Source organism: Chelonoidis abingdonii, chromosome 7, assembly GCF_003597395.2.
Source record: "Chelonoidis abingdonii isolate Lonesome George chromosome 7, CheloAbing_2.0, whole genome shotgun sequence".
NCBI lineage: Eukaryota > Metazoa > Chordata > Testudines > Testudinidae > Chelonoidis > Chelonoidis abingdonii.
The window spans coordinates 43,402,405-43,414,263 of NC_133775.1; the positions used below are offsets into that span (position 1 = coordinate 43,402,405).

The window sequence follows — 11,859 nt, forward strand, 5'->3', positions numbered from 1 at the left end:
TGTTTTTATGGGAAAGCAATTGCAAATAGTTGAGCCTTACATTTGTGTCTGAAAGTTGCAAAGCCATGGTTATTACCATTTTTGATGGAAAGGTATTCCACAGCGATTAGTTACCCTCTTGCTCCTGCAGCAAGTTTAATCCTTGCTACTGACCTTGTCCCTGAAAAATGTAATTGCTGTAATAAATCACAGAGAAAAAGTGCCTGAGATCATCTGGGTTCACCTCACTCAGGGATTTGAAGATCAAGACCAAGATTTTGAATTGCATCTAGTTTTGAACAGGGAGTCACTGTAGATTTTGGAGCATTAGATTGCTGTGCAGGTATCACCCATCTATGTTAGTAGACAAGCCACTCCATGTTTGACCAGCTAGAGTGTAAACCCTTTACTTTCAATCCCTGGTACAACCCACTGGAATAAATCACCACAGCCAGGGCTCTATAAAATAGAACTGAATGTATTCCCTGAGCAGTTGGAGCTACTCAGAGGCATTTCTAGCCGTTATAGCTATTTGTGTATCCAGAAGAAGCAGAGTCCAGAAGAATCTCCAGGCCATGAACTGAGTTGACGATTACACTGAAGACTTCTTCAGGTGAGGGTGACTTTTGTAGTTATGACCATTTCTTTTGGGTAACTTCCCACACATATATAATTGTCCATTTTGCCAAAGATTAGTTTCAGTCAGCGGCTTTGTGCAGGTGCAGTCTGTTCTCAGACAACAGGAAAACTGGATAATAGGCTGGTTTGTGTTTGATGTGAAGGGGATGAGAGTAGACACCTGGCCTGGCACATGTGGTCATGTGGTTCATGGAGTTTGATGCATGCTTCTCAGCTTTTCCTGTATTGCCTTTAGGTTCTGCAGTAGTATGGTGAGTGAGTGCTACTTGACATTGGGGAGGGCACTTCTGCAGGTGTGAGTCTGTCTGGGACAGCCCAGGCCTGGTCGGATGTGGACCATAATTCTGGTGTTGGTCCACCAGTGCTCTGCGGTGGAGAGGAGTATAATGTCCCGCTCCTGTGACACCAGGTAACGCTCGGTTCCCGCCAGTAAGCCTTTGCTCGGAGCCGTGCCCAGCCACGCCCTCCCACTAACACACCCGTCTCCTCCAACCCGTCTTCTACCCCGCAGCTCCGATCTGGGCCCCATTCCTCTCCCGCCCCGCGGAGCGCACTCCAGAAGCGCCCCGCTTATGTCGCGGCGCAGTGCCCGAGGGGCGTGGCTCCCACACAAAAGCGAGGCTTCAGCAGTCACAGGGCGGACTTTGAGGGGAGGATGATGTAGATGAAGCGTAAACGGGATGGGGATTGTGTACAAGTGACGTCAGAGTGGAGGTGGAGTTTGGGGGGTAAGATGGCGCCTGCTGCGGTAGGGGCTGCGTCCGGGGAGCGGGGTCTCAAGAGCCTGGTGTGGCAGAGTAAGTCCGCGGCACCCACGTTCCCTTCCCGTCCCTGCGGGCTCTCGCTGCTCGCTCCCTCTCTCTAGGGAAGGGCTGACACGGTTCCGGCGCCGAGATAGCGACTCCCGCCGCCCCTGGGGCACCAGCACTCGCCTTGCGGCTGCGCCGCGCCTGGCAGCCCTAGTGAGGGGAGCCGGGGCTGAGGTCCTGCTCTCACTCCTTTGGGGGGCCTTCCTCCGCGTGCCCCCGCCCCTAGCCAGTAGTGGGTCACTGCGTTCCGCCTCTGCGCTCCCGGAGCCCGAGCCTGCGGCCTGCTGCGCGCCGCCGAGAGGGTGCGGAGCGGCAGGGTCAAGGGCTGGTTGCTGCGGGGTCATGGACTGTGCCTCCCTCAACCCGAGACAGCCGCTGGCACTGCCAGGCCTGAGCTGCTGCCTCTGCCTAGTCATTTGGAGGTGGTGTAACGCCCTGCTGCGGAGCCGCGCGCTTCTTCGTGAGCTCCAGGGATGGTCCCCGGTCGGTGAAGGCACGGGCCTGTTGTAAATGTTTTGCTGAAGCGCAGTACAGACTGTGTAATGTTGAAAAATGAGGTTTTGCCCTATGTGGGTCCTTTCTTCACTGGCCTGGGAAATCCTGTTAGTCTCACAAACTTATTTCCTTACAGAAGTGCTACAGATACTGGGAAGTAGCACTGACTTACTACACTGGCAACAGGTCTTTATTCTTAAGTTCTCCTCTATGCTCCAATTTGCACCAGTTTAATTAGTTTAGCCTTTGTTTTGATCGTTATTTTTCATTGGAATATTATAAGGGAATAGCTCTGTTACAAAAACTGCAGCAATGACACTGTTCTAAGCACGGTGTTTTCTAATCTTTCTCCTATGATCAGTGGCAAAAACAGTTGTCATGATGTTGACAGGGCTTACCAAGTGGAGCATCTATTGTAGGAAAAAACTGATAATGACAAATTTTGAAGTTAGTTGGCACTGTGTACTCTAGCTGAACAGTCACCTTTTTCAGTGGCTTTTGAGGGAAGTGGGAGGTTGTCAACTCTGGACAGAGGGCACCCACTGTCAAATGCAGCAGTTTTTAGTGTATGGAGTCAATGCCTGTGAAAGGGGATTTTCATCATATTTCTAGATAATGGTCAATTTTACTGAATATGTGCAAGTAAACATTCTTTTAAGTATTCCTACAGACTTTTTTTTTCTTATTCTTAAATGTTAATTACAGACTACTTTGTTTTATTTTTAATTGTTGCTAAATGACCACAAGGAACATACAGTTAGCACTGTTTATTATTAGACTGCATATATGAGCAGAACTGTACTTTTCTTAGCACACTGACTTTTGTCAGAAAACTGCTGTTTAAAACACCTCGTACTACTTTTTGTTTTGATGTAATGAATATTCGTCTTCTGGCAACTTGATACTAGTAACAGTATATTTGGGAAGGCAGAAGTCCAATCAGAAAATGTATTTTTTTTAAAAAAAGCTAGCAGCTAAAGATTTTGCTGTATATGATAGTACAAATGGATGTGCATTTCAGAAAATGTGAAATACATGAGGAGGGCAAAGCATTTATCACCAATGTTTGGTGTCAAATTTGGTAGCCCTGGGAGAGTTGCTATCACAGAAGTATGTAGAGATTGAAAATTGGGTATGTCATCCAGAACTTGAAAAAGTCACTTGTTGTTTTTCCTCACTGGTGACTGGAAAGTTTTCCTGGAATATGCAAGGGAATGAAGCCATGTCCACAGAATGTAAACTTTCCTTTGGTGTTGCAAGATGGCAGCTGAGTTTCTAGCCTTTATGGTTGTGAAAGTAACCTTACCTATATATACTCATGTAGTGTGACATTCTAAATCTTTCTTCAGTGGTCCCTGTAGATTTTTCCAAAGCAGCAAAAAAGTGAGACTACCAAGAGACTGAGCTCTTCTTTTGCTACTCAGACATCTCTGCCATTTTCACTGATAGTCAATCTTCTGTCACTCTGAGCAGCAGCAGAGGCAGGTACTGTTGCTGTCCAAGGAGAAGGATTTTCCCCACCCTGAAAAAATGAGTCTGCATATAGTAGATATGTCCCCTTCAATAGCTGAAGCGCTGGTGGAAAGGTAAAATATCAGAAATTCTGTCTTGTGTGGGAGATGGACAGGGTATTGGAGGACTCTCAAACAAAAAAAATAAGGCTTTGAAGCAGTCAGAAGGACTGTTTCTCCCCTTCCTTCCCATAACAGGCAGGAAGTATTGGAATTGGGTAGTGAGGAAGAGTTCTGCCATTTCAGAGAATTGTAATAGTGGGAGCTTCATGTTTATCAGACATGCGCTAGTTACAGGTTGGTATAAAAAATGGAGCCCCGACAATGGTCCAGGGGCAACACTCTTCCCCCTCCTGGAAAAAGTACAACACCCTTTTTTTAAGAAAAAGGGGAACCTGGGGTTCTTTAGAGTCCTGCAGATAGTTAACTGTCTAGTAAACTCTCCAACACATGCCCTCTCCCACAAAATGTACAGTTTTTTCTCACTGCGGCCTTCTCTACATTACACAGTTTTGTTGGCAAAAGTTGTGTTTTGCTGATGAAACAAGAACTGTACAGTCTATAAAGCTACTTTTGGGCAGCAAAACTCTGCTTTTTTTGCTGACATAATAAAATCACCTCAACAAGAGGCATAATGCTTTTTGTGGCATAGCTAAAGCGACAAAGCATCAGTCATCTGAGGAGGCTCTGGGAGAACTCAAGGAATCCCAGAACCATAGGCAGGCAGAGCAGGCTGCTGTTGTGGGGGAGGGAAAGGGGGAGAGACTGCTGTGCCATGTAGAGCTGGGGGCTGATGGGGGTGGGGGGTGATGGTGTACCCCTGTCTCAGGATAGGTTTGTCAAGAAGCCGTCTAAACTTAGAGACAGTATGCTAACACAGTTGCACTTCCCCAACACATTCTGTTTCTCTCTCTTCTCCCCCCCCCCCCCAACACTTCCTGTCATACAGTGCTCCTTGGCTCTCCCCACCTCAGCTGAAAAGCAACAATTTGAGGATGCCCATGGAATGATAGGGTCGAGAAACCTGCATCATGGGATGCTCTACCTGCCCCATGAGGCATTGCAAACCCTTCCCGAAGCACTATGCAGTCAGTTGCATAGTGGGCTAGCTATCCACAGTGCACTGCTCTCTGTGTTGATGCAAGAGCTGCTAGTGTGGATGTGCTCTGTTGACACAAGGAGAATAGGGTGGATATGCTACAGCGGTTTAATGAAAGCAGTATAACTTGTTGACAAAACTCTGTAGTGTAGATATAGCCTGAGTCATTTTGGTTCTCAATATGTGAGTAAACAAGAAGTGCTAAATCTACATTCAGTACATTATATGTATATCTAGCTAGGTTCTTAATATTATTTGTTTATACAGCAGTGAGGCAGTTAACATTACAAATTAAGTTAATTTAATGTCATAAATAAATGTTACAGATAAGACCTAGGTCTGAGGAGTTTTTAGTCATATATATGAAACAACAAGTGAATGTGACTGTGTATGGGAACAAGGGAAGGAAGGATGAGGGTTGCAAGAACAACTTTGAGATTTGACTTATGTATGCCACTTAATGTTGTTGCTGTTTGTTTCTATTTATGTAAGATAAGAATGGTTGTAGTGGGTCAGACCAATGGTTCATCTAGCCAAGTATGCTGTCTGACAGTGGTTGGTGCTAGATGTTTCAGAGGAAATGAACGGAATAGGGCAATGTAACAAGTGACCGATCCCTTGTCATCTAATCCTAGCTTACGGCAGTCTGAGTTTTAGGGATACCAGAAGCATGGGATTGTCCCTGAACATCTTAGCTAACAGCTGTTGATGGACTATCTTTCATGAACTTATTTAATTCCCTTTTTAACCTAGTTATGCTTTTGGCCTTCATAACATCGCCTAGCAACAAGTTCCATAGAATGACAGTGTTGTTCTGCAAAAAAAAAAAAAAAAAAAAAGTACTTCCTTATATTTGTTTGAAACCTATTAACTTCATGGGGGGGAGCGGATAGTCTCTGTTTGTTACGTGAATGGGGTGAAGAACACTTCCCTGTTTACTTTCTCCACAACATTCATGGCATTAGACCTCTATTATGTCCCCTCACCCTCCCCTTAGTCATCTCTTTTGTAAACTAAACAGTCCTGGTCTTCTTAATCTCTGCTTATCTGGAAGCTGTTCCATCCACATAATTTTTGTTGCTCTTTTCTGTATGTATCTTTTCCAATTCTATTTTTTTTTAAGATAGGGTGACCAGAATTGCATGTGGTATTCAAGGTGTGCATGCGCAATGCCTATATATAATGACATGATATTTTTCTATCTTACCTTTCCCTTTTCTAATGGTTCCTAACATTGTTAGGTTTCAGAGTGGTAGCCGTGTTAGTCTGTATCAGCAAAAAGGAGGAGGAGTACTTGTGGCACCTTAGCAAACATTGTTAGGTGCAGCAGCAGTCAAAAACACTATGTTTTCAAAGAATTATTCTTGGTGACCCCAAGATCTTTCTTGAGTAGTAAGAGCTAATTTAGACCACCATCATTTTGTATATGTAGATGGGATTTTGTACTTAATATTTGGATTGCTTATAATCTAATCTTTAGAACTACTTCTCCTTTACTAATTTCCATTCTCTCACATTAAATTGAACTGATTGGCTCTTTCATTGATATGGAGTTCTAGAAGAAAATGGACTTTTAGGAGGTGTTTGAATGAAGAAAGTGAGGAGGGATCTGGCATGCTAGTATTAGGTTGTTCTAGGCATAGGGAATAGTATGGATAAAAACCTCAGGATGAGAGGAGGATATGAAGGGGAGGTCTGAAGGTGGCATCATTGTCAGAGTAAGAGAGAGCATAATCAGATTAAAGATGTAGGCGGAAATGGAGTTTACACTTTGGTATGGTTTTGCATATTGAACTTGTAAAAATGAAGTATATGAAATGGCTTGTAGAAATAATGCTGCTTTAGATATAAGAAGTAGAACTGGGCAGATAACCGACTTTTTTGGTTCACTTATAGCTATAAAAAATAATAATGAAGCAAAATCACTTTGGCTTGAACCAAATCTGAAAATTTTTAAAAAAACAAACAAACTGTATTTTGAGAAATTGAAAGTACATTTTGGTTTGAACGGAACAGTTGTTTATACCACTGACACGATTCTGCCAGAGAGATATATATGTGTGTGTGGGGGGGGTCCTCTTGATTATTTCACAGAATAAGGTACGAGGAGAGAAAAATGTCATAAAAGAGCACATTTGCTCTCTCTCCTTCCAAACTCCCCATGCATGTTCAGTTAAGTAGCACCTAATGTATTTGTCCTAATTTAAAAAAAAAATTCTAAAAGATGTTCAGGAAAGAGTGTGGACAAAGGTGCAATACTAGACGTAATTGCGTTTATAATTGGTGCCTAGATACTATGATAGGTGCATTTGAAATGCCTGAGATAGATAACTAGAAAGACCGGAAGGCTTTCAGAACAACTAATGGTGAAATACTCAATTGCCTTGGCAAGCTAAGCCAGTGAATTTGGTGAATAGTACAGCTCCATGGTCAGGGGATGTGACAGCTGGAGTGCCACAGGGGTGATCTTCATGTGATATGTTGATGACTTGGAAGAAATGTTCAGATGTCATGAGTGGGAATGCCAACTAATACCAATAATAGGTAGATGAGATTTAGGACATGAGCTAGCAAGTGGGTTTAACATTTACTTTAAACATTTTGTTTTAGTTTCTTGGCCAAAAACTAAAACAAATATTTCACTGAAAATTGAGATGATAGTGGCAAACATTTGCCAGGAATAAGTTTTTATTTTTATAACGTGGTCTTTATACAATGCAAGATCTACTTTAAAATTGGATCACTGGGCTGAGCATTCTCAGGAATGAAAATAGAATTATTTCAGATTTGGTTGCACTTTAAAAATTCCCATTTGATCTTCTGAAACTGAGATCTAGAAGAATGTATGGTAATAAGTATAGTGTTATAAAAATGACTGGTCTGATACAACAATGTATTAGTGTGCTAGGTGCTGATCAGGAAAGGTCTCTTATGCTCATAGCTAACAAACTTAAAACTACCAGTTATGTTTCTGGCAACAAATACAGCGAGAAAATGGATATTGACACATTAATAAGAGAAGAAATTCACAAGAAACAGTGTGGTTCTGTACAAAAGTCTAAGGAGACCACACCTGGAGAGTTATGCACAACTTCGGATTGTGTAGTATGGGAAGGAAGTTGAATTATTAGAATTGGAAACAACCCATAAGGCAATAGCAAGGAATGATAAAGGGCTTTAGGGGTTATAGAAGTAGAGAAGTTGAGGTTTTTTAAAACTCTCTCTAGTTTTGTTCGTTAATAGCATGAACATAACATGCCAAGTTATGTCCCCTCTGAAACAACTGTAAACATGAAATTGAGTGATCTCACTGTGCAGCACAGTAAGAGCTGAATTATGCGATGTGACGGAGCTGAGTTGTATGACAAAATCTCAATTTTAGTGAAATTCTACAAAAATCACGCAGAACAAAAATAGAGGAAGGCCTGAGTAAGGAGGAGGCAGCATATGGCATCCTTAAGGGATTCAAAGGGGGAGCTTTACTCCTGTACTGCTTACAGATTTTTAGTGAAAAGAAGAAAAATAGTTGGGATGGGGACAAATTATACAGCCATGTAATCATGGCAGACATTGGGTTGTTGGATCTAGCAGGCATGGTATATGTACAAACACTAAATGGATGCCCTCTGGGCTGCATGCCCTCCTACCTCCTGAAACTTTACCATGCATTTTGCAGTACTTCTGCAATAATGTGGGTTGAGATATTAGTTCATGTTTTCGGACAACTCTGATTTTTTTTTTTCCTTTGCTTTTGTGTCATTTTGAGTAAACGGTCTGACACACTTCTGAAATAGAGCTTTTGGAAATAGAGAACAGAATAGTTTAGTCAGACTTCTTTATTTAGTGTTTATAAAGTGGTGGCACTTAAAGGCAACTACCAGACTGGATCCCGTTGTGCTATGTAAGCATGCAACGAGGGTGAATTTATGAATTTGCCAGAGTGCTAGTTAGATTTTTAAGGGTAAAGACTAGCAAACTGCATTTGGCAGTATCTAATAGAATCCAGTAGGCTGACCCCCAATTTATTGAGTCCAGAGACAGTTAGCTTACTAGTTCAAATACTGGCTTCTTTTAAAGTCAACTTTTAACATGAACGGTATTTTTCAAATCAGGACACTTGCTTATTCTTAACCAACCAACAATTTATTTATTCAGCCAGAACAACATTAATATATAATCAACAGTTAACCAGTCAAATGTAGATACAACCACAGAGTGGTTAACCACCATGTTGTGGAATTGTGGATATGATCTTCGCAGCACGGCAGCTGCAAGAAGAGTGTCGGGAGCAAAACCGACCTCTGTACATGGCTTTTATTGCTCTAACTAAAGCCTTTGATTCAGCGAATAACCGTGCTCTCCAGACTGTACTTTCTAAGATTGGATGCCCTGATAAATACATCAATGTCCTAAAATTGCTTTCTGATAACATGAAAGCGACTGTTCTGAGCAGCATTGGCTCCCAGAGTGAACCTTTCAAAGTACAAACAGGATCAAACAGGGCTCCAACCATGTTTGCGATTTTTTTTTTTTTTTTTTTTTTTTTTTATTGCCATCATTCTTTACCTATTTGCTGGGAAGTTTACAGCTGGCATTGAAATCGTTTACAGAATGGATGGAAAGTTGTTCAGGCTTAGCAGGCTGAAAGCCAAGAGTATGATTTGCACAACATCTATTGTGGAACTTCAGTATGCTGATGACAATGCAATCTTTGCCCACTCTGAGAGAGATCTCCAAACTATCTTGAATGTGTTTGCCAATGCTTATGCATGTCTTGGTTTCACTCTTAATAGAGCACTTTAGTCTTCTTGCTATCAGCTCTCTCCAAATGAGGTATTACATGCCCCATCTATCAAAATCAATGGAGTGCCACTGGAGAATGTCAATCATTTCCTCTGCTTTGGAAGTCATCTGTCATCTAAGGCAGATATTGATGCAGAAATTCAACATCACCTGAGCTGTGCCAGTGTAGCTTTTTCTTGTTAATGGCACAGAGTATTTTGAAGACCATGACATTTAAACAGGTTTCAGAGTAGCAGCTGTGTTGGTCTGTATCCGCAAAAAACAAGAGTACTTGTAGCATTTTAGAAACTAACAAATCTATTTGAGCATAAGCTTTTGTGGGCTACAGCCCACTTCACCAGATGTATAGAATGGAACACATAGATATTTTTTACTTATATATAGATAGATCTCTCTAGATATAGATATCACACACACACAACATGAAAAGGTGGAAGTTGCCACACCAATTCTAAGAGGCTAATTAATTAAGATGAGCTATTATCATCATGAGGAAAAAAAAAACTTTTGTAATGATAATCAAAATGGCCCATTTCAGACAGTTGACAAAAAGGGGTGAGGATACTTAACGTGGGAAAATAGTCAATTTGTGTAATGACATTTGAACAGACACCAAGCTTCTTGTTTATCAAGCTGTTATTCTCCCAACGTTGTCTTGGGCCTGGTCTACACTACAAGTTTATACCGAATTTAGCAGCATTATACTGAATTAACCCTGGACCCGTCCACACAACGAAGCCCTTTATAGCGATATAAAGGGCTCCTAATACTGATACCTGTAATCCTCCCCAGCGAGTGGAGTAGCGCTGAAATCGGTATTGCCATTTTGAATTAGGGTTAGTGTGGCTGCAATTCGACAGTATTGGCCTCCGGGAGCTATCCCACAATAACACCATGGTGACTTGTGCGCTGACAGCAACCCTGAACGTGGATGTCACGGAGCGCAGGTAGAGCAGAAAAAAGCCCCGAAAACTTTGAATGTCCATGTTCAAGTTTGCCGCAGGTGGAGCACAGATCAAGCACAGTGACCATTGTAGTCACCAGATATCAAAGAACTACTCCAGCATGGACCATATGGGAGATACTGATATCAGATCTCGTGTAAGGGGGAGACGAAAAAAAATCTCCATGATAGAGAGCCACAGCAGGGACATGGCAACACAGTGCTGGCGTGAAAAGCGAAACGAGAAAAGACCAAAGAAATCAAATGGAGCGCTCATGAGGGAAGGATGGGGGGACTGAGGAACTCTTAAGCAGCCACAGTTCCCTCAGTCCCTCCAAAAAACTATTTTACATTCTTGCTGAGCTCCCAATGCCTGAAAGGTCAAAAACATTTCTGGGTAGTTCAGGTATAGTCTTGTCAATTTACCCCCTCACGCCCAAATGAAAAGAAAAGGAGGGAAAAAAAATCATTTCTTGCCATTTTCAATGTCCACTGTAATGTCTGCTGGATGCTACGGCAGACGCGGTGCTAGCATTGCGCTATAACAGCAGCATCCCCTCCCCTTACACGCCTGAGATGGCAGATGGTGCAATAAGACTGGGTACCGTCATACTGTGAGTGACTAACTAGCTGCATATAGGTGAGGTCGACCGGGGGCAGGCCTGGGACAAAAATGGGAATGACTCTTGGTCATTTCCTTTTTAAGCCTTTAGTTTCCTGGAGATAGCAGTCTGCATGAGTAATCAATAGCAGTCATGGGGAGGGCGGCCTCCTCCCATTTATTCACATAAATCAGGTGATGTCATTTATTCATGCATTTCTTATTACTTCTTCACCACAAATGGGGGATAACTAGACGCGAGCAGTAGCCAGGAGGGTGTGGGAGGGAGGGAAGCAAGATGGGTGGGGTTGTTGCAGGGGCGTCCCGAGAAAGGCAATGCAGCTCATACAATTTCTGCGGGAATGTCTGGGCTTGACCTGGAGCGGGTCCAGTATTGCCATCTACTGGTTCTTAGTAGGCTGCCTGAATATTCTAGCAGAACTGACCTAACCTTTAGACAAAACATAATAGAAGGGAATGAACCTGGGGATCAATTCCATGTTTTGTCCATAAATGCCCCTGACTGACCTCAGCGAGAGCCAGCTGGGAGCAACCCATGACAACGCAGAGGGTACAGCAGACTGGTAAATGTCTCTAACTGCAAAGGCAAGGGGAACGCTGTGTAGACTGCAAGTACTGACATCTGTCAGCAAGCATCAGTAGACATATGGTGACAGTGAAAAAAGTTTAATGGGCCCAATGGTTGCCTGTGCTATGGCGTCCTGCCAGGGCAATCCAGGGAAAAGGGCGGCGAAAATGACTGCTGCCATTACTTCACAGAAAGGAGGATTGACGACATTACCACAATACACACGTGACACTGTTTTTGCCTCATCATGCAGTGAATCTCACTGCCAGAATTCCAATGGGATGGGGGAGACCTGCGAGGAACTATGCATAGCTGATGGATAGGCTAACCCCACAGATAACATACAATTCCGGAATTGATGCTAGCTCGAGGTACATGACTCGCACACCAC

General features: G+C 42.9%; 1 protein-coding gene across 2 annotated transcripts in view; it reads left to right on the top strand.

Moving 5' to 3' along the window:
- Positions 1-1,309: 1,309 nt before the first annotated feature.
- The window catches only part of STXBP3 (syntaxin binding protein 3), a 55,862-nt gene continuing 45,312 nt past the window's right edge, over positions 1,310-11,859 (top strand). The window contains exon 1 of one of the 2 annotated variants that reach the window (XM_032803731.2): positions 1,310-1,415. In XM_032803731.2, the coding sequence (XP_032659622.1) occupies positions 1,352-1,415 (64 nt within the window). In that variant the 5' untranslated portion in view covers positions 1,310-1,351. Of the gene's footprint in view, positions 1,416-1,791; positions 2,109-11,859 lie in introns of those variants that run through there. The other variant, XM_032803732.2, reaches the window with a different exon arrangement.